Consider the following 22,713-nt stretch of genomic DNA (forward strand, 5'->3'; position numbering starts at 1 on the left):
CAAACATGAGCTCCCCAAAGCTGACACAACTTTCCTAGCTGGACACAACCTGAGGGTATCCTGAGCCGCACGGCTCCAGGGACATCCGGACTGCATGTCTCTTGCCCTCAGGAGCGTCTCCCTCTCTCTCGTCAGTGAGACTGAAATGATCCCATCGATGTCTAGGGCGCCAGCTGACCTCTCCTAACCTGCTCACTGCTCCTTTCCTGGGAGCCCCCTTCAGGCGCCTGGACTCACCTCCCTCTCCAGGTGAAACATCAAGAGCTCTCCCTAGGTGACAGTTTAGGTCGGGGTCAGTGTTCTCCACATGCCATGGTGGGTGGGTCTGTTCCTCCCAGGTGGCCTGACCCCTCGCTAAGTGTGGCTGTGTTGCCCTGGGTCCAGGTCCTGCCCCAGGTCTGCTCCTCCCGGATTCTGGGAGCGAGTCCCTGGGGAGGGGGGAGGTTCAATTCTGCTGTTCTGAGCGCTTCCTCTGAACAGCTTCCCCTCCAACCAGACAACCCCTGCTACCTGGAAAGGACTGGCCAAGAGAGCATGGGGCAGCGTCCTATATAAAGGAGTGAAAATAAAGAGGTGTCTCCTACCGAATTCCCCCGCCCCCATCGGGGTGTTTGCGGGGGGGGGGGGTCGGCTGGAAGGACCGCCAGGCGGCAGAGCACTACCTGTCTCCATCAGGACCCGACCGCTCAGCGCCGCGTGACCTGGGAGACGCCAGCACCCCTCCCTTTGCTGTGTCCCTACCTGTAAAAGCGAGGCTAACACACCTGCCCACGGTGGCTGGGAGGCGAGCCCGCGCAGTAACTGCAGGTGCTGCCGTTTGTATTGTCCCTACAGAGTCATCCAGGCTGCCACAGATTTTATCTTTCACAGCAGTGCTGACATTAAATCACCAGGCTCTGTCCCACGTGCTTCTGTCTCCCTGTGCTCTGTCCAGAAATAGTGCTTGGAGCTCACTATATTCCATCTCTCCAGATGTGACCTCCATGCGTCCCAGTCACCTTGCCATTCTTGGCACCTGGCGCCACGTCTGCTGAGCCTGAGAGCGGGATCATCCATCTAGGGTCAGACACTCATCCTCGGCCGTCTCTGTCACATCTTTGTTCACTGTGTCCCCACCCACTCAGACCACTAGGGGCTGCTCTGAGCGGCAGGTGGCTCAGGAATGCCCCCCCATCTCCCCCCCCCCCCACCCCGCTCCTAACTACAGGGGCCTCTGCGGAGGGAAAGCAAGGCGGGGCCAGGCCAGCCAGGCCCACGGGGCTCCCAGCAACAGTCCTCCTGGCACACAGGGATCTTGGTTAATTAAGCAGCCAAAGGTCAAGTCGTCGACAGGGTGAGGCCTCCTCGCAAGCGCACCTCTCAGGACAGGGCTGGCACCCTTGTTCTCGCCTTTCCCTGACCTTGGAGTTTTGAGAGGTGAAGACCGAGACCGTGGCCAACACCCCTCCGGGAGGAGCGTCTGGAGAAAGGGGCGCCGTCTGGACGGGGTCATTGTGGGTGCTGCTTTGTTCGATGTTCCTTTTCAGGTCTCCAATGCCTTGATGACAGAAACACCCTGTACCCCACGTTCCCTCCCTTCCACACAAACCTGATAAAGACACCGAGGTAAGAAAGGAATCGTCATGGGGACCAAGAAGGAAACAGATTTATTGCACACCTGTCCGTGCCGTGTCACGCACACACTTAAAGAGGTCTAGTTCACAGGTGGGGCGGGAGGCACACACCTCCTGGCTCTGCCAATCGCCCCAGCCAACTGGCCGCCACCACGAGGGCCCGGGAGTGGCCGCCCCGCCTGACTTTACAGTTAAGGTGAGTGAAATCCAGTCAGGAGCTTACACAGGTCCTGTCCGCGGCCTAGAAGCCAAATCAATGTGCAGGGGCCACTTCCTCACACCAGCCTCCTTCCCCGTGGTCCAGACGCAGGGTCCATGAGCCACTGCCAACCCAGGTGACATTTCAGTTCAGCCAGCTTGAAACAGCGAGGGGGCGTGCTTGCCCCAGGGCGGATTCCCATTCCGAGCCCTGCACTTCCCATCAGGAGGCGAGAACATTCGTGGGTCTGCAAGGCTTCCCCTCGCCTCCCTCACTGTCCCTCCTGGGAAGGCGCCCCCAGCGCTGACTCATCTAGTCCCCGGAGGCAGGAGGTAAAGCTGGGAGCGGCTGGTCAGATTGCATAGCACCAGGAGTTTCCTTCCACGGCCGCGCTTGTCCGACGGCTGTCAGCACCGAGAAGCGATCAGTTTCCCACTTCAGAGGAGAGGGAGAAAAACTCGCAAAGCATTAACAAATGAAATAATAATAATTAATAATAATAATGTTAATAATAATCTGGCCGACTGCCAGCATCTGTTAGTTTTAATAACATTGAGGTCTCTCAAGAAAATTAAAACAAATGATAACAGAATGAAAATGAAAGAAAAAAACAGGTGGCTGAAATGTTTCAAGGCCTCTGACATCCTTGGGCTCTGAGTTCAAGTTTCAAGAATCCGCAACAGTCTCCTGACATTCTGGAATCTTCTAGGGGCCCTTCACATTCCCCGGGCGGGTGGCAAGGCTGGCGAAGTAGGCGCACTGGGAAGGGTCGCACTGGCCGGGGGGGCCGGGAGGGCCTGGGGGGCCCGGGTGTCCAGCTGGTCCAGTCTCCCCTTGAGGGCCAGGACCCCCAGGAAGCCCGTCTTTAGCATAGCCAGGCTGCCCGGGTTGACCTGGACCAAGGAGCAAAACAAACAGAAGGTGACTGAGGTTTCTCAGGAGCAAACGAGCCCTGTTCTCACTGCTCCCACGGGGACAAGCCAACAGCCTCAGGCAGAGCAGCCAGCTCTGGGCACTGCGCCTGAGCGACCGAATGGTCCACATGGACAGCAGGTAGCAGGAGCACCTGGATGTGCAAGAGAGGGCGCTGCCTAACTGTCGAGACTAGGACAGCAATCAGGGTGCCACCAGAGAGGAGCAAATTAAGGTGGATGGCGGCTAGAAATAGGACATGTGCTCCATTATGAGGCAGATGAGAAACCAGACTTCTATGTTCTCACCAGCTTCCAGGAGATACTTCTGAACTGGGAATGGGACAGAGTCCTCCTCATTAACCATCAGCCCCATTCATGTGTCCTTTGAGATTCCTGGTGACATTCCATTATCCAATACTCAACTTGTCCCAAATAGTCTAATTTCTAATCTTTATCTATATGTTGAACTACATTCTTGGACTGCATTAACCTATTCTGCAAATCATGGTCAAAGACGATGTAAGTAGAATGTAAGTAAGTAACTAAAAGGCCAGCTAGACCCAGAAAATATTACCTGTTGACAAGCTTCTATGCCTCCATTTATTAAGCATCATAATATAATATATAATCAACCTTTTTGCTTTGGTAACTGTGAAGCTCAGTGCTAAGGGCTATAGTTAATCCTAGCAATGAAATTCCTTCTTAAGCCTTAAACATGTTAGAAAATCCGAGTACCTCATAAAGTGAATAAAAAGTAGATTTTTACCTTAAAAAGATCTCTAAACATTTCATGAATATTAAAATGTGCGAGTGCTTTGGTAGTTATGTAACCTACAGTCCTGCCCAGACCAAGTTCTGAGACCAGCAGCGTTGCTCATTCCTTCCGCTTGGAACCACTAACCTATAGTCATTACTCCAACCTCATATGGGTACAATTATTCCCCTCCTGTACTTGGAATTGCCTTATTTTAAAATATTGTTAATATTAAAGCTATTGGAAAGCAGGCAAACTGTGAAAAATAAATATTTACAATGTATTTGTAGTTATCTTCTCTTACGAGAATAACAATACATGGTCACTGTAGGACATTGGGAAAATAAAGAAGATGTAAATACTGAAGTTGAAATGACCTCTAGGCTTAATATTCAGAAATTACCTCAGGTAATCCTCTAAACTAGACTTAAATAAAACTAGAAACCTCAGTGACGTGGAGCTCGGTGACCACTCAGTGTAATTTCTTCCGCCTCCTACTTCTACACCACAGCTTGGTGGTGGGACTGCCGCCTTCCCACAGAGCCACGAGGTAGGGTGACTGACTTGTCTGGTTTTAAAACCAAAAGCCCCTGGTCCCAGGAACAGGCCAGCCCAGAACAAGCCAAGACTGCTGGCCCCCCTGCCACTGGGCTGGCATCCCTCAAAATCTGTTCTTAGAAATAGTACTGGGGAATTAATCAGTGCAGAGAAAGAAACAGGGTTCTACATTCAGGAGTTTGGGAAAGGCTGGCTTAAATGAAATGAAAGTGGTTTTTATGGGAGCTTCCTTGGCAAGTGTAAGAAGTTCCCCTGCACTGGGAATGACCGAAAGGGACTCCTGGATCCCAGCATGGCCCAGGCTTATTTCACCCCAAGTCAAGGACCCAGGGGATGTACCACAGTTGTCTTAGCAAGTCAAGAAGCTGGCATTTCAGACAGATGGGACAAAAACAAATCAGTGTCCAGTGTCCTTGCAGTTAAACATCACCCTTTCCCCAGCTTTTCCTGAGGCCTGTGGCGGGGCAACAACCACAGTGGACGGCTGTCCCCACCAGAGACTACAGACGCCATGTCTACCTGGGATTCCAGGGGGGCCCATCTCGCCTCGGAGGCCAACACCTGGCATTCCTGGGTCACCTTTGGCTCCTCGCTCACCTGTGAGGAAAACACACAGCTTTGGTGGTAGAGACCCATGACAAGGGCAGAGACAAGGTCCCACCAGGCAGGAGTGCAGGTCACCCTGAGCTGCAGCCTCCACCCCAGACCACTCTTGCTCACATATACCCACAGCTGGGCCCCTAATTCCTGTTCACACATTCGCTTGCCACACTCACATTGAAGCACACACTCACATTCAGAAATATGCACATGTGCACACACAGCTGGGCACACCCTCCTAAATGCATGCTCAAATACACACATCTACACAGTGACTCCAGCACATAACCACCGGATTACATGCACCCATAAGCACATTCACATACGTCAGCAAATATGCACAGACACACATATACACATACAGACTCAGGCAAACACAGGCAACCAAATGGACACACACACACACACACACACACACACACTTGCCTATAGACACACGTGTTCGCACACATCCACTCACTCAGGCCTGCACTGCATGTTCTCAGAACAGGAAAGAACTCGGCGATAAACAAATTCAGCATCCCAGCTCCTATGGCATATACACGGCACAGCTCTACTCTAGAGAAGCTTGGACTCTAATAAGCTGGATGAAACGGCACAAAGAACATGCTGAGACAAAGCAGACTGGGGTCCTCTGGACCATAGCAGGTGTCCAGAGGAGAGAGGGTCAGTCCCCAGAGGATATCTGAGATTACATCTGAGTTAATACAGTATAGAGTTGACTAAACTGTCTCTCTCAATTTCTTTTTTATCACTCGCCTTTTTGTGTCATTTCCATACTATCTCCTGCAGGCAACATGTTTTCTTTTGTGATCCCAAATGAAACTGTACTAGTTCACAGAGATGTGAGAGCACCTGGATTGGAATTACTACATATGGTCAGTTTCTGCCCCCATCTCATGTGTTCTATGCTTTATGCTTTCTTATCAACACTTACTTCATGCATTTTGTTTTATGAACCAGAAGAGGGGGGATTTGGAGACAAATTTAAGAGAAAGCATTTCAGGAGGAGAAACATTACAGGGAAAGAAAGAAGAAAAAGGAAGGAAGGATGGGAGAGAGGGAGGGAGGGAGGGAGGGAGGGAGGGAGGGAGGGAGGGAGGGAGGGAGGGAGGGGGGAGGGAGGGAGGGGGAGGGAGGGGGGAGGGAGGAAGGAAGGAAGGAAGGAAGGAAGGAAGGAAGGAAGGAAGGAAGGAAGGAAGGAAGGAAGGAAGGAAGGAAGGAAGGAAGGAAGGAAGGAAGGAAGGAAGGAAGGGGCCATTGAAAGGGGAAGATGCTGGGGGCATCCATTGACCTAACCCCAAGTCAAGATGTAGCAGCTGAAATCACACCACACACGCTGTCCCCACTCCGTTACCCTTCCCCAAGCAGAAGTGCGTGATCAGGTGGGTGTTTGGCCTCAGGCCCTTCCTCTCGTTCTCACGGCTGTTTGTCTCCTGCACACAGAGCCCTTCTCCCCGCTTGCCTCTGTGCGCTGTGTTGCCGGAGAGGCCTGCTACCCAGAGCACCCAGGCCAGGTAAGGCACGGGGCCTGAGAGCTGGAGAGTCCGGAGCCACTTACAGCTGCAGCTCCCAGCCCCCCTGTTTAATCATAAAGCCGGCGTTTAGCGCCCTTTTGCCTGGAGGCTCCATGTCTCCTTCCTCAGCTAGTTTCCGCAGAGGGGCCGGGGGCATTCCCTGTGACTCCCTGAAACCTGAGCGGTGGAGACGCAGAGGGAGCAAGGGAACGGAAGGAAGCTGGTTCGATACTCCTTGCAGAAGCATAACTTTGCAAAACCGTCAACTCTGCAAACCTCTTACATGCACGAAAAAATTACACGATGCCAGTATTCTGGGAGCTACCAGGCTGCAGGGGTGAGGGGGGGATACATGATGCGTCGCCGGTGCTGGGCGCCTCTCCGAGACCCTTCTCAGCCTCCCGGAGACTAGAAGCGCGTCTCCTCCGACCTTGCTCACCTTTGGGACCTATCGGTCCGGAAGGTCCTTCCAGACCCCCTTGCCCGGGCCGTCCTGGCTCCCCCATGGGACCTGCCCGGCCCGGAAGCCCATCTTTTCCCGGGGGCCCCGGGGGCCCAGGTCTGCCTTGAGATGCCTTCACGTGCGCTGGGGGCATCTGGGCCAGGAGGTAGGCGAGTTTGGCTGTGGAGTGGAAAAAAAGAGAGAGACGTTTCTTGAAGGAGGGATAAAAGACAAAGGAAGGCACGGTGACTCACTGGGGAGCATGGGGACTGAGGAGACAGTCACAACCACAATACAATAATAAAACCACACCAATGGCACACGACCTCGCACCCAGGCAGCCTGTGAGTGTGCCTGCTGCCGGGCCGGCCAGGGGCTATCTCAGCCCGGGGAGCCAGGCGGCCTGCTGGGTGGCCCTGGGAGAGCCCTCGGCCACTCCTCGCCCTCATTGCCTCAGCCGTGAAGCAGAGGCCGTGCAACAGCAGCCCCGCCACAGCGTCGGCGTGAGGGTGTTGAAAGGCGGTGACGCCGCGGAACCGCCTGGGCCTGTGAGTGCTCAGCAGCCGCCGGCTGCTCCACGCGCGTCGCCGCTCACCGCAGTGGCGCAGAGGCCATGGCAGCCGTGGAAATGTTATTGGTGTAGTAACTGTCAGTCGGGGAAACTGAGGTGGGGTGAGATTTGAGTGCTTACACAAAAGTATTTAATGACTCGTCGGAGCATCGAGTTCCTCATCTATAAAGGGTGGGCTGAACAGGGTGGTTGTGAATGATCATTTGATGTCTAAAATGTAAAGATTACAGAATTGATTGAAAAATTGGTTGTTTAAAAAGTAATTGTCCAATTATCCAATTGCTGGCCACTGTGTCTTTTGTTGTACTAGGAACACCTGATGTCCCATCTGATGGCCACCAAGAGCCATCTTTGTTTGCCCATAAGGTGACCAGGCCAAGACCCTCATCTTACAGGTGGTGAGAATGAGCCCAGAAAGGCTGGGAGGCCACCCCTTCCCCACATTTTGGGGTTAAAACCAAGGGGGAGTCAGGGTTTTCTGACTGTGGGGTGACTGGCTTCCCATGGCAGTGGCTTCTCCCCTCTTCTCACGTGGAGGCAGGAGGCATGTGGTCCAGCTCTGAGCCCCATCTTACAGTGGCGTGGAGGTTTTCTCCCCCATAATTTGGAGGGAAGGGCTCAGTCCAACAGGTGCTCCATCTGAACCAGATGCTCCATCCAGATGCAAAACAGGTCCTGTCTCTGCTCTTGGGCTGGGCATGTGTGTCACAGATAAACCAAGAACCACAAGAAGGAACTCAGAGGCCCCCACACAAGACACCTCAAGACATGACCGGCCAGTGGCACCCACCATTGCAGCCTTGAGTCTCCTTCCTTTCTTCACCTGTACTCTGCTCCTTGCCTTCTACTCCAGGCAATGGCTTTTGGCTTTCTTGGGTGAGCAGGTGGGTCATACTCTCTTGGACATGCCAAATGGCCAGGGACAAGGGTCACGTTCAACGGTGTGCCCCCATACCTCATAATCTGGCACATGGTAGGTGCAAAATAACTGAGACACGGCCACTTGAATATATGTGCCCCCCCTTTTGTCCATCTGTGTCTGGAAACAGGGATTTCTTCTCTTCCAGCCATGGGCCCCCCTGTGGCTCTCTTCTCCTAACAGTCTCCATCACAGAGGGGCCTGGGACTGTGCCTGGATGCTAATCCTCCTCATACACTTACCAGCCCTCGACCTCAGGTAAGTTACTACCTCTGCTCCCAACAATCACATGTGCTTCATGAGGTCACTGGGAGGTTTCCAGAGTTACCTGGATTTGTGAGTGCTTAGAATCCCGCCTGACATACGGCAAGCCCTGCGTGCTGATGTTATGACTATTGCCTTCCTACCTACCTCTCTCTTTCAATAAGTATCTGCTGGGTACCTGGCTCATGCAAGACTGGGATTCAAGAATAAACCCAGTACAGCAGAATTAAAAAGATTCTAGTCCTTGAAGGCACTATATGTCCCTGTTCCCTCAGGGTCCTTTACACATGCGGGATCTAGGGCCCCATTCCTTCTTTCAGCTGACGTGGCGCTTCCTCCAGGAAGCTCTTCCTCATCTGTTCTCCACCTTCTGAGCTATCTGAGGTACTTTCACCTGTCCTCTTTCAAAGCTCTCTGTGTCAAATTAAATCACAGAACTTCTCTTATACTCAAATCATCTTGCCTGTTTCCTGACCCATCCCTTCCCCTGGGCTGGGAGTTCTGTAAGGCCCATCACAGGCCTGCCAAAATGATTTTGATTAGATAAATGATTGCACAGAAAATGAACCATCATGGTAGAGCTGGTTCTGTAGGTGGCGAGCTCCCCGTATGAGAGGTAATCAAGCAGAGGTCATTCAGGCCTCACTAAACTAAACAGAGCTCTGGAGAGGGGTCCTTATCAGGTAAGGTTGGCTACAGCTTGCAAGGTGCTCCTCAACCCTGATTTCTATGCAAGCCACTCTTAGGGGCCTTTTCCAAACCAGGCTGCAAAAGTACTGATGGATAAATGAAAGGACTGCTTCCCAGGACTCTTAAGAGCATCCGGTCCCTATCTGCCCAGCTGTGGTGAAGACCAGCTACTTACTTTCCAGCTGTTTTCCGACTTCTTCCTGGATGAGCCGCCGCAGGGTGTCCAGGGAGGGAGATTCGCCCTAGGAGGGAGGGAAGGTAGGGCCATTTATCTCCCAGTCAATTCCTGCTACTGAGACCCCTGGCATTCAGGAAACCGAGAGGGTCATGGCCATATATTCTGTATCTTCCTAGTCCGATCCTTTCCACATCTAGACTCCCTCCCCTTTCCTCATCAGGCAGAATGCATTGCCTCTTTTTATATGCCACCTGGACTCCAGGCTCACTGGGGCCCCCGCCACCCATCCCTCCTACTCTTTCCTGCGAAGACCTCTCCCCAGCACTGGACCCGGGGGTCTGGCCCCAAAACCCCCCTGGCAAAGTCCTGTTTACTTCCAGAACCAGCCCACAGGCCACCACCTGCGTGAAATCATGTTGCATTCCCTCTGACTGGTCACTTGGCCTCCCCTGCTCCAGGGCCTGTTTCCCTGCTATGGTCATCTCGGCTCTACATGGGTGACCCACACAGTCCTGGAGGTGGGTTCACAGACGCTTGGTCTGTAGGTTAGAGAAGTAGAGTGTGGCCACCAGGCTCACGCGAGGACATGGGATTCTCTGAAGAACCTACAAGAACAGTCCTCATGCCACATCAGGCTTCTCCCTGTCATCTGAGACCTAAGACAGTGTCCACCCCGCAGAGACAGGGGCCTCACTGAGCTCCTCTCTGCAGCCTGCGCAGGCTCCACGGGAGACAGATCCCACTTTCTCATTCCATGTTTCTCTTCTGGTCAATAACCTGTTACGACAGTCCCAGAATGTCCATCGCTCCCCACAGCAGCAGGGCTTGGAGAACTTGGCTGGGACCCCGGGGGCTTTGGGAGCCTGGAGTCCCCCAGCACCCACACTTGTTTGAGAAACAGGTTTGGCTGCCTGGTCTCATTCAGGGTGATTGAAACTCCTGTTGACCACAGCCTCCGGGAAAGATAGGAGCAGAGTGTCAGAGCTGGTGGGGACACTGGAGAGCGCCTAAGCCTGTGCTCTGAGCAATACGAGAGTCCCCAGGGCCAGGTGGGCTACTGAGAGGGGAAGAGAGGATTCTGGTGAACTGGGCAACCAGTGCCCACTGACCCACCCCCACCCCATGCAGCCCCGCTTTTCCTCTCTAGAGCCACTCTGTGCCTGCTTGACAAGTGTGTATAAAATGAGAGATCTGTCACCAGAACCAAATCCGTGCAAAGGAAAGAGAAAGTGGTCTAAACAGGACTTTCCAGTTACATTTGGGAAAGGTGAGACCCTGAAGGGAGACCAGGTGCCCAGGGGAAGACCAGGTGCCAGGGCAGGCAGCAGACAGAAGGAGGCCCAGCTGGGGCCTGGCTGCAGGGCACGGCTGCTGGAGGAGGGAAGCCTTTGGGGTTCCTACACTGAGACGGAGGGCGGCTGGGGGAGAGGGACCTGCCTCTGGAGCACTGCTTATGTGAAGCACAGTTCCTCACTTAACCTCACTTAACCGTCACAGCAAACCTGTCGGAGAGGATCTCCTTATCCAGGTGCTCAGGCATGGAAGGGCAGCTCAAAGGGGCATAACCTGTCCCAGGTCACACAGGCTACTGGGCCCTGTCACCTGGTGGCCACACACCCCTGGCTTCCCTTCGGCCCCAAGGAGCCCATGTTCCAGGCACCAGCAGCGTCCTTACCCTCAGTCCTGGGAATCCTGGCTGGCCCGGAGGCCCCGGGGGCCCGGCTGGCCCACTCTCCCCAGGTGGACCTTGGGGACCCATGAGGCCTGTGTGGCCTTTGTGGCCTGGGATTCCAGGGTCTCCAGGCTGGCCATTCCCACCGGGAGCTCCTTTGTCACCTTTGATCCCAGGATCTCCCTAGAGGAAGAAAGAAGGGTGTCAGTGAGCAAAGGACTGGAGAGTCACCCAGGGCAGAAAGGACTGCTCAACTGCAGGGGGAACCCCAATCCTCTGCCTCCTGGAGCACTGGAGAGGAAGTCCTGGCACAGCTGAGGACATGGTGCCCAGAGAGACAAAGCCACCTGCCATGGTCACACAGGTAGTCTGCAGGGGACAAGGCGAGAACCCTGATTTCCACACCCCAGTCCACAGCTCCTCCCTCTGCCCTCCTAGAGAAGGCCCGTGGCTGAGACTGACTGCCCAGCCACCAGCCCACCTCTGGTTGTCCTCTGTCAGCTGAAGGGACAGTGGCACTCCAGAAAGAGGTGTCTCACTCACAGGTAACCTCCTGCTCCCCCTTCTGAGCTCTAGTGGGCCACAGAGGATGACACTGCCCAGGATCCTTTTCTCCCTACTGTGGACCCAGAATTTAAAGTCTTGGATCAGTGATTTGGAAACCATGGCAACCGGGGGACCATCCTGTCCTCTGCCCCGTGTGCTACTGTGTGGCTGACCAGCAAGACTCAGTTATCAAGGGTCTGAAAATAGTGTTCACATGATCGGCCTCAGAGTCAACAGGCTCCACTGTGGGGGCGGTGGCAGAGAGAGGGATAAATGGGGAAAAAGACTAGAAATAGATGACAGCTAGAAAGGGGACCTGGTGATGGACATGCCCAGAGCCATGGCTGGGCAGTTATGAGACATTGCCAACGGATACAAAAGGACAAAAGAAACACACTAGCGGGTAGTCTGGCCTATTCAGGAGGAACACTCGTTTGTATCACACACCCCCACGTGGTTCTCTGTGCACACACTGTGCGGTGACAGACCCTGGGAAGGGAATGGAGATCAAAGGCCCCGGTAGAGGGGCACCATTTTTTCATTGCATCTGCTTTTTTTTGCAATTTGCATTGTTTAACTATGTGTCTGTATGAGTTTTTCAACAATAAGAAAAAGAGCAGTGAATTTAAACATGAATTTAGCCAGATCTGAGGTGGTCACTCAATGTCTCAGGCACAATCATGTCACAGGGACATTGTCCTCTGTCGGTGACCGTAGCTCAGGGTCCTGAAGCGTCCTGGTATTTGTGCACCTGGGTGCGAGGCCATCTCACCTTTGTGGCCCAGCATTTCCTGTTCATTAGCCATCTCAGCATCCCTCTGCGGTCAGAGGATGTGTCCCACCTGTATTTCAGAGAGTCCCAGGAGTGCAGGGCTGAGGGCCCTGACGGCTCCCTGGCGGAGTTCCACAAAACCACTTACCGGGGAGGGCAACTCTTGGCTTATTGATTAGGACTAGAGAAGATTCATATTTGTGGTCTGAATGCCCTGGCTCCCAACCAAAACTCAAGCCACTTCTGCAGCAAGGGCTCCCAGGGGCACCTGGCCTGTGTGTGGGGGGGGTGCTCAACACTGTCTCAACCACAGCCTCTCCCCTGTTCCATCCTCAGGAACCAACAGCTATGGGACAGAGGAAGGAACAGGGACACCTGCTGCTCTGCCTCTCCTCCCTGCTGCCCCTGGCCTCGCAGACACCCTCTGCTCACCCACCAGACTTGGAAGAAAAGCCGAGATAAATTCTTGCAGGACTGGGGAAAACACGCCGTGGGTGGGGGTGGGGGTGACATCCATGTGGTACAACAGTGTGACAGGGTGATAGCTGACCAAACAGAGGCCTATGGGCACACGCGATGTTTAATTCTGCTAAAGGAAGGGACCTTGTCCTAAGTGTGAGGCTCCCCCCCTCCTTCACTGGCATTGCTGAAAAAATAAATGATTTCCCTCCATTGTTTTTCGTGGAGAAATGAAATGTAAAGAAAGGCTTTCTGAGTGTAACGCCAAGTGATTCATTATGGAAAAACCTGTTCCCTGATCGCCGCCAGGGACAAAGCTGCCTCCAGGCGCCAAGCGTGACACACAGGCATTCGCTCTTGGAGAGGGAGCTCTTCCAAAGTCCCAGCTCACTGGCCTTTGCATTTGTAATTGCAATGATTTTACTTCTAGAAATAACAACCAAAAAAGGGGGGGGGCGGCAACAGAACCCTCACTGCAACCAGATCAGCAGTAGGGACCTCCCTTCCTGAGGCTCCTGGTTTCTGGGGAACTGTGAACGGAGACGTCGGCTTTCCAGGCCGCCTCTTCACGAAGCGTCGTGGACAGAGTCCTTGGCCACCCTGGAAAGGTCACATTCACATGACCATGCTCCCACTCACCCTTTCTCCTTTGGGTCCTGCTTCTCCCGGCTTCCCAGGGGCACCCTGCAACAAAATCCAAAGCAAGACAGTCACTTGCCCGGTGCCGTCCCATCTGCGTGAACTTCTTGTCCTCTCTCGGCGCTTCTACCCGGTGCCGTGTGCTGAGGACAAGGGGTCTCTGGAATTCAGTCCTCTGGGAGCTCCCCTCTCGTTGTCCGGACGTGGCAGGCCTGGGCCCACTTCCTCTCCTCTCCTTGCCCCAGGCCAAGGCCCACCTTGGACGGCAGCCCCGCATGCTCTGCCCCCCGAGTCCTCCTCCCCCTTTTCAGGATAAGTTCCCCTCCTTCACCCCCTGGAGACCCTGACTGACTGCGCTTCAGCAGCTCTCGCCGCCCTGCTGCCCTGGCTGACTCCACTCCCTTCCCACCGCAACGGGTGACGTCTATGGCCCCCGATGACAGGAGCATGCGGTCCTGCTGTCTGGTGGCCTCTGCTGCTCACCTCCCCTCCGCCTGTAGTACACTCCCCATCTGTTATGGGTGCATGTTTGTGTCCCCCAATTCATATAGGATTGTATTAGGAGATGGGGGTCTTTCGGGGCGCTTAGGTTTAGATGAGGCCATGAGGGTGGGCCCCCCAAATGGGACTAGGGAGGGTGGCCTGAAGACTCAGTAGCCAGCTAGTGCGATCAGGGAGGGAGGAAACCACTGTGCAGCACCTTGATCTTGGACTTCCTCAGTCCCGGGAACTGAGAAATACATGTCTGTTGTCTCGGCCACCAAGTCTCTGGCTATTTTATAGCAGCCAAGCTAGGACACTGTGCCTCTAGCTGGGAGGTGGGAACTGGGGACACAGTGTGACGGGGCAGCAGGAGGCAGGAGCCCCCACTAGAAAGGGGAGTGAGGTCAGACTGGGGAGACCTGAGTGCCTCTCAGAGTCTAGACTTTAGCTGGAAGGCAACAAGGAGCCAGAGGGAGTCACTGGAGGCAGCAGCCATGGGCAGGGCAGCCGGAGCTGGCGGTGTTTTCTCTCAACTCGCCAGTGAGCAGGAGGAAATAGTGGTGATCAGCGAGTGAGCTAGAGGACCTGCTAGTGGAGGCACGGCTGGGGGAGGGCAAATGCCTCCCAGATACGGAGCCCTCTGGCCTGGCTTCAAGAAAGCCACCGTCCCTCCTCCGGTTAAGAAAGTGACCCGCAGGGGCTGAGTGAAGCAGCCTTCCCCATTCCAAAGGTCACGTGCAGGCCATGAGTGGACAAACCAATTTCCGCAGAGCTCACAGACATAGCCCCGGTTCTTTTCTCAGCATTCATTCATTCTTTTATTCATAATGTATCAGATATGTTGAGCCTGGGCTATAAGACACAGGTAACGGGGAGTCTGCCTTGTTTGGTGACTCCCCGGAAAGTCAGCAAGGCGACATGTCTGTGCAGACCCCAGGAGGAACAGGAAGAGGCCTGGAGGGGTGGGGAGCGGGGATGAGGGCTTTTGGAAATGAGGGCCCCTGTATGAACAACCTTGGGAAAGAACTTGGCATGTTTCGGAACTAAAAGGCCAGAGTGATTGGCGCTCAGAGAGCGAGGTGGGGAGGGCGGGCCGGAGCGCCCTGGACTGTGCCCGGGGGACAGAGCTCAGGTTTGAACTGGAAAGTGACATGATCTCATGCATCTTCTAGGACCTGAGATGCCATCCGACTGCTCAGGAGAGGAGCACAGTGGAGGGGTAGGCTGGGCAGAGGACACCAGTGTGGCGCTCCCTGCAATGGGACAGGTGAGAGAGGGTGACAGACTGGGATAGAGTCCTAAGGGTAGAGATGGAGAGGTTGGGCAGAGCTGAGTTGTATTGTGGAGTCAGAAACGACTTGTTGCTGGACTGGATACAGAGAGATAGGTAAGTGAAGAGAACATCAAGGTGGTGCCCCTGGACTGGCTACAGAATCGGTGGGCCCCTTGCAAATTTAAAATATGGACGCTTGTTTGGAAAGTATTAAGTGCGGGAGCTCAGCTGAGCCCAGGGCCCCGTGGAACTCCACATGTCCCGCCGCCCATGAAGCTGGCCCTGCGCCTTCGTAGGAAAGGGTGGTCAGGGAGAAGAGGTGGGTAAGATGGTACTTGCCTCCTTGCCTGGGACTCCCTTCTCCCCCGGCTCTCCCTGTAGACAGAATGGACATCGGTTAGCTTGGCAGCATCAGCACGCTGCACGTAACAGGACTGTCTTCAAGACACATTTCCACTCAAGTCACATTCCAGCAAGGGCAACAGTCGACGGTCCAGCCAACCAGGGACATCCTGAGCAGGGCTGTCTGGTCGGCCTGCGCAGAAGACGAAGGAGACGTTCCGGGGTGGGAGGGGAGCCACCGGTCTGGGGCTCCTCATCAATGGGACGGCTACGGCTCCATCGAGAAGGGGCTCCAGGACTTCAGCTGCGATAGCAAGACCACTCTGAGAAGCAAGCTCAGGGAGTGAAGTCAGACACCGAGAAGACACTGGGCTCCGGAGTCAGCCTTCCCAAGTTCAAGTCTTGGCTCCTCTATTTACTGGTTCCTTGACCTTGAACAACCTCCTTACAACTTCCTAAGCCATCTGTGCCTCAGTTTCTCCATCTGTGAAATGGGAATAGCAGCTCTCCTTGCTTCATAGGGTGACCATGGGGTTTAGGCGTGCTAATACCTGAAATGCCCTCAGAACTAGAGCAGGCACAGAGCAGGAAAGGGCTCTAGAAATGACCCGCTACCACTGTGCCGGAGGGATCTGCTGCAAGGAGTCTAGAAGAAGAGGGGTATCCGGCTGCTCCATGGCTGCCAGATCAGTGACAAGAAGATGGAGAAGGACACTTGTCCAGGCTCAAGCACCAATCAGTGGACAGAGCCATTTTAGGGCTCAGGCTACAAGGCAGAAAAGGGCAAAAGAGGGGTCACCAGCTCGAGTGGTTGGGCTGGGCTGGCAGTGGGGAACCCTCTGGGGCCAGAATTGAACCGGAGGGGTGAGCTTTCTACACTGCTTCTTCCACACAACCCTCATTCATGGGTCAGGAGCCCAGGGTGTGACCGTAGCATGCAGAATGCAGCAGGGGGCTTGCTGGAAATGTTTGATTCCCTCGCACCCCTCTGCCCAGAAACCTGGCAAAGATCGCCCGCAGCTCCTCTACGGCAGGCTTCGAGTCAGGAGACCTGGACTCAAGGGCCAGCTGGGGCACCAACGGACCAGGTGGCCTTGAATCAACACCTGCATGTTCTGACACTACAGCCAAGCTTGCTCACCTGAAAAATGATGTCTCAGGGTCCTTGAAGTTCTAAGACCATTATCACCACTGCACCCCGCCACAACCAGCATTAAAATAGTTTATATTTATTGAGCCCTGGCAATGATCTGGGCACCACTGCCAGCCCTCTTACATAAATCACCTCACCCAATCCTCAGAGGCAGGTGCTGTAAGTGCCCCCATTTGAACATTGAGGAAGCCAAGGCACAGAGCTCAGGAGACATCCCCGAGGCCACATGAATAGGGAACAGTGGAGCTGAGAACCCCACACAGGTGTGACACAATGCATGATACAACATGGACCACAGAGCAGGTCACTGTAACCCAGCAGAGGGACCTGAGGACACCAGAGATGGAAGGACACATACTGAAAGTGAACCTCACCCCTAGAGCCAAGTATCTTGGCCCCCCGGGGTGCTCTGCTTACCGGAGGCCCACGGGGACCCAGGAAGCCAGGAAGCCCCGGGCTGCCATTTTCTCCTTTGTTTCCCTTTGGGCCCTGCAGAGGGAAAACTGGATTAATTCTTCAAAGTCAAGTGCCAACTCAAGCAGGCTCAGAAAACTTGTGACCCCCTCTGCACTCTGAAGGCTTGAGACATCAACAAAATAGAAGATAAGGCTCTCCTATCTCAGACCCCGGGAGAACATATGGCAAAGGTATTGCACTGGTCTCTCTGCACCCTTGAGTCAGAAGATAAACGTGCAGGCTACTAAATATAATGGAAATTTATGTAGGATTCCTGGGAATATAAGCTAAAGGGAAAATTATAACCCGCTGGACCTCCAATCACCTGAACCAGGACAGAGTGTTGACTTCAGGGCAATTATGAGAATCGATCAGTTAGAGAAGGAAGCCTCCTTGTCTGCCCTGCATTTATACTTCACAGAGACCAACGTGGTGATGGTTTGGTGACATTGGATGGGGTTAAGAAGTTGGTTTTGAAGAAGATTTGTAACATTGATAAATAAAAAGTGGATATTTTCTAGGGAAAAAAGGAAGATAAGACCCTTTCTTGTAATGGAGGGAATAGGTTAGGGCGAGGCCTGGGGTCCTTGGGTCCCCTGGTGCTGGCTCCGGATGGGCACCGAGATGGCAAGCACCTCCGTGAATAGTCAATGGCCCTTCCATTCAAAGCAACAGAAATAAGATAGGACAAAATATATAATAAGACTCCTGGTATGTGTGGCGCCTCTGAGAAGCCCTCCAGGGAAGCGCTGCACTTCCTCCCAACAGGACGCCAAGGCTCAGGGTTTGGAAGGACCACTTATTGGGAAGCCCCCCTCCGTGAGTCAGCTCTTCTGGGGCCGGCGCTGCAGTGGGAGTGAGTCCAGCTCCGGACCCAACCCGCCCTGCCCACTCCATCCACCAGCAGCAGCAAGCACACACTTTGACTCCCTAGGGAGGTCACTACGTCTGCTGCAGAGTTAAACTCCCTGGGTGCAGCTGGCCCTGGTCCAACAGGGAAATGGCCTCTCCTCCAGTAACCAGATGCCTGGTTTACTGGGGGATGATGAATTTCCCAGGATGCAGGATTTTCAGAGCTAAAGCCAGGGAGCTTCCTGGCAAACCAGACTGGACTGGTCACCCTAATTTCCAGAGTGACGCAGTTCCCTGGCCACACTGGTCTGCACATTGCCCAGTAGAATTGCTGCTTGACTCACCATACCTGGAGGGTAGTCTTCTGAACAGGACTGCCAATTTTGGCAAATAAAAATACAAGAGGAGGGCTAGGAGGAGACTTGTGAACAGGCTGACTTCTCCAAGCCTAGAATCCACCAAAGGCCCGTCTTCGCCACCGTGTCTCCCACCTAGCAGACCTGACCCCCAAATTCCAAACCCTCTCTCCAGTGACCGGACTCTGCTGACTACTCATTCCACCCCCCTTCTACTAGGTATGCACTGTTCCTTCTTGCCTCCCACCCTCACCTCCTAACCAGCAGGAGGACACTCTTGAGCCAAATCTGTGTGAGGCCCATTCCCATACTGCGTGTCTGGGACAGTGAGGGTTATTCAGCCTGACCCCCTTGTTTCATCTTCTGAAAATATCCAACAACTGCTGTGCAATTTTATAACACATTTGTTTTTAAGTATTTAATAGTTTTGTCTCTTTGGATGCCCGTGGTTGTCCACAGGGAACCAACTGCATAATCACATATATTTTAAACTTTAAAAGAGGTCCTTCCTGCATCCTCTTGCCTCCACAGCCTATTTCTACCATTGGACCCCATATTTTCCACCAATGCTTCTAGGCCTGGAGACCAGATAATCTGCAATGTGAGCCACACGCCCCCTTCAAAGCATGCCCTGATCCCATCACAGAGCGGAGGGCGAGTACTCACTGGGTTTCCTACAGGGCCGGGGTCCCCTGGAGTCCCAGGTGATCCATTCTTACCCTGGTGGGAGAAACAGAAGGGGGAACTCTTCAGGGACTCTGCCATGACGACACAGAGCAGGACAGTAGAGCAGAGACTCCTGGAGGTGGAGGGCCTGGTTTCACACCTAGAGCTGTTCCTTGGCCCAGCACGGCTCTCAGTAAATCCCTCCATTACTCACAGGAGCTTGTAAAAGGAGCTCGGAATAGCGGATTCATAATATTGTTGTAGAATTAAATGAGTCCATGCACATGAAAAAAGCCTACCCAGGGGTCAGTGCCCACAGAACCTCACAGTAAATAATCAACCATGACCACGTCCATCCATTCATCCACTTGTCCTTCAGCACAGATGCTGTCTTAAGAACAAACAGTCCAACAGGAAACTGCTCACGTCACGGCTGCACTGTCCTCAGCCGCTCGGGAGGCATGTCTGCATGCTGGCCTTATTGCACACCCCCACGGGCACCATTACAGTCCCACTTACCAGGTGCAGACACTGAGACACTGACAAGATGAGTGGCTCGTGCAGGGTCACGCAACTAAACAGAAGGTCCATTCACCCCAGATTCTAGGACTGACTCTTCAGATCCTAAATTCACTAACGTGATGAGTTTTGCAGACATTTAACCAATAAGATCCCGAGTAGCATACAAATCAGAAAGTTCAAGGAGGCTCTTGGCTACCCACCTTGAAGATCAGACAAATTCCTATTAAGCCTAAGTCACAGCTCAGCTTCACCAGGTAGAGTTTACCACTTTCCTCCCTCTCGGGACAGCCCCTACTGGGTGGCTGTGTCTGCCTGGCTCTCGTCCCTGCCAGGAGCCACCCAAAGGAAGCCTATGCCCAGCATCGAGCACACAGCCGGACACACAGGAGGCCCTCTGCCAGGTGCGTGAGCCGAGAGCAGCTAGGAAGCCACTCTCCATGGCCCCTGCTGCCCGACGGCGCCGATGCCTGTCACCGGTGAAGATGTGTTCAGACGCGCTGGCTGCGCGGAAACCAGAGAAGGGAAGAGACGCCAACGCTGCCAGGCACTCCCGGAGTGCCAGGCTCCACCTGCACCGCCTCCCTGCTCTCGACCGGCAAACACCTTCCTGCACAGAAATGCTAAGCAACCAGCCCGAAAGGGAAGGGGAGCTTTGGACCCAGGCGACACTGATCCCATCTCCTGCTGCCCGACCCTCACTAAGGACTTGGTTTTGAGGCTAAGGATCATAAACAGGGCCTCCACCTGGGCCTAAAAGTGAATGTGCGATTGTGGGGTTTCATTGGCCTCATCTCACCAGATCCAGAATTGTGTCCCATAGCTGTCTTCATTCCTGTGGCACAGGTGAGGAAACTGAGGCGGGGGGCTTGCAGCCAGCCTGTATGTATGACGGCCCCCCACTCACCCCTTCCAGGGAGAGCTGCCTGGTGCTCCTCCCCACACTTCCCTCTGCCCACCCACCAACCCATCTGTGTGGCTCTAAAAATACGCACTTCAGCCGTCCCTGTGCTAGTTACGCCCCTCCCCCTCCTTCTGGCCCTCTCCCTCTGCAGGGAGGAGAAGGGCCTAGACACATTAGCTCACCATGTCAACACAGTGGGTGTGCACGGCAGGAGAGGTGGCCCCAGGCCACCACCTGTCACCTGTGCACTAGAGGACTGGGGCTAAGACCTGGCCCCCTTCTGGGCCTCAGGCCACTGCTCAGGCCCCGTTTGTCCTCCGGAGCCCCCTGGTGTCTGTGACTGTCAGGAGTGAAGACCACAGCCCCGTCCCCAATGGCTCTGAGCTCCAATCTCCTGCCCCAAGGCCCCCCTGCCAGGCAATCTTCCTGAGCAGCAAATCTCGCCAACAAGGGCCCAGGAAGGTGTTGCGTTAAGCTTCAGACGAACTGTACTGCTGGAACTGTCCCTGAGTTGCTGTGTGGTCTTAGGCAAGTTGCCTGACCTCTCTGTGCCTCCGTTTCTCATCTGTGAATGGGGACAGTAATGGCACCTGCCTCCCAGGGTTTAGGGAGAACTCAGTGAATGGGTGATGTAAATGCCCAGGCAGCCTCTGGCACCAGGCTGTGCCAGGATCCATAAGCAGTCAGTGTCTGGTTCAAGGTTGTGAGAGCCTGCTGAGGTGGTGGGAACCTCCTCTCAGTCAGGGAAGCAGACCGCTCCCAGCTGATACTGAGGTGGCCAGAGAAAAACCTAGAACCTGCTTCAATGAGTTCAAGAAAATAGTATTTGGCAAACCCCAGCTGTTTACTGTTGGTTACAAATTCTTTATGACAACCCTTAGGGTTAAAGGGACAAGTTAGAAATCCACAAGACTGCCTTTGGTGACCTGGGGCCTCAGAGACAAGCCCCACCTACTTCATGTGGCTCTCGAGGCCCTTTCCAGCCTCACCCGGGCCTGCTGCCGGCTTCCTCTACCTCACACACCTGTCCTGGGGCACCCACTGTTCCCCAGATGCCCTTCCCTTAGCCTCTTCTGTGCCCTTGAAGGCATGTGTATGCATCAGGAGTTACCAAGTGCCGCCCGCCGTCTGGGAGGGAAGCAGAGAGAGGGAACCACCTTCTTCCAGGAACAGAGGCCACACGGGGCCCACGGGGATCCCCGCAGGCACATGCCGATGCTGGCCACTGCCCTGTCACTTCATTGGATTAACTCACTGGATTCTTCCAACCTCCCCCACCTTACAGGTGAGGAAACTGAGGCCCAGGAGAGCTGAAAAAATTCACTCGTCCACATGAGCAGTAGAGGAGGGCCAAGGGTCAAGCCCAGGCAATCCTAGGTCCAGGACATAAGGGGGCCAGTGGGTGTCACCGCGGGCCTGGGGGCGTCGGGAGCAGGCGCCCTCCACCTCGGTGTTACTGCACTCCCTCCCTACCTGCCTGTTCAGGTTTCTGTTCCCTAACTGCCCCCTGAGCTGTCAATATCACAGCTACATACATGTGTGTTTCTGCTCCGTATGCACATCCGTGTTTGATACATGAACAGCACCTGGCACCAATGTGTGTCCCTTGGGGTGACAGCACCCCACTGGGATGCATGCCCCAGAGGGCCCAAGCCCCTGCTGGACCAGGTGGCACCTTTTAAACTTCTGATTGTGTGTAGGTGGTTCCAGAAAAGGGCTGGGGTGTGGGGGACCCTGGGGGACGTAGGGCAGTCACTGCTTTCTGACTGCTCAGTCATACTGATGTTTTCAACAACACATAGGGCCACCGGGGTGAACCAACCACATATCACCATGGCAACGGGCCCTGCCAAAACATGGAGCAAATTGATCTCAAAGCAAAACTCACCGGTGGGCCCCTCGGTCCTTGGGGACCCTGTGGGCCTGTGGGTCCAGCGTCACCCTGGAACAGAGAGAGCGTTGTTATCACGAAGCCTCCGCACAAAGATGACGGAGGCACAACGTGGACCAAAGTTTACCACGCTGCCCGAGACCAACAAACCGCGTCCAAAGCATTTCATCGGAAAGTGCCAGTTACTCCGAACCGGCCAACTCATTCCGAGGAGGAGCGAGCGCGGACGCCCTCGCTCTGCAGCGTTTGTTCTGCCGGCCGGCCCGCCCCTCCTGCTCCCGGGGCTCAGGCCGCTCCTCCGGGAAGCTCTCCCGCAGGCCGGCTCCTGGCCCGCAGACACCACCAGGACTGTCCTGCCTCAGGCTCACAGGAAGAACAATGTCACCCATGTGTGCAGCACCATCTGGGGGACAAAGGGCTGGCAATTCACAGCCCCTCACAGGGGTTTCCAAGCAGCCCTGTGACCTAGGGGTGGACAGGAGCTTGGCCAGGCTCCCACACACCGCACACT

General features: G+C 54.4%; 1 protein-coding gene across 1 annotated transcript in view; it reads right to left on the reverse strand.

Annotated features, from left to right (window-relative positions):
* Nucleotides 1-1,747: 1,747 nt before the first annotated feature.
* Nucleotides 1,748-22,713, reverse strand: part of COL22A1 (collagen type XXII alpha 1 chain) — a 195,917-nt gene continuing 174,951 nt past the window's right edge. Inside the window, exons 55-64 of the mRNA XM_087825208.1 lie at nucleotides 22,200-22,253; nucleotides 18,889-18,942; nucleotides 16,976-17,047; nucleotides 15,403-15,438; nucleotides 13,308-13,352; nucleotides 10,895-11,074; nucleotides 9,217-9,283; nucleotides 6,595-6,777; nucleotides 4,558-4,635; nucleotides 1,748-2,705 (exon numbers count right to left, since the gene is read on the reverse strand). Of these exons, the coding sequence (XP_087681334.1) occupies nucleotides 2,518-2,705; nucleotides 4,558-4,635; nucleotides 6,595-6,777; nucleotides 9,217-9,283; nucleotides 10,895-11,074; nucleotides 13,308-13,352; nucleotides 15,403-15,438; nucleotides 16,976-17,047; nucleotides 18,889-18,942; nucleotides 22,200-22,253 (957 nt within the window). The 3' untranslated portion in view covers nucleotides 1,748-2,517. The remainder of the gene's footprint in view (nucleotides 2,706-4,557; nucleotides 4,636-6,594; nucleotides 6,778-9,216; nucleotides 9,284-10,894; nucleotides 11,075-13,307; nucleotides 13,353-15,402; nucleotides 15,439-16,975; nucleotides 17,048-18,888; nucleotides 18,943-22,199; nucleotides 22,254-22,713) is intronic.

The sequence above is a fragment of the Miniopterus natalensis genome, chromosome 16 (assembly GCF_054644295.1).
Source record: "Miniopterus natalensis isolate mMinNat1 chromosome 16, mMinNat1.hap1, whole genome shotgun sequence".
NCBI lineage: Eukaryota > Metazoa > Chordata > Mammalia > Chiroptera > Miniopteridae > Miniopterus > Miniopterus natalensis.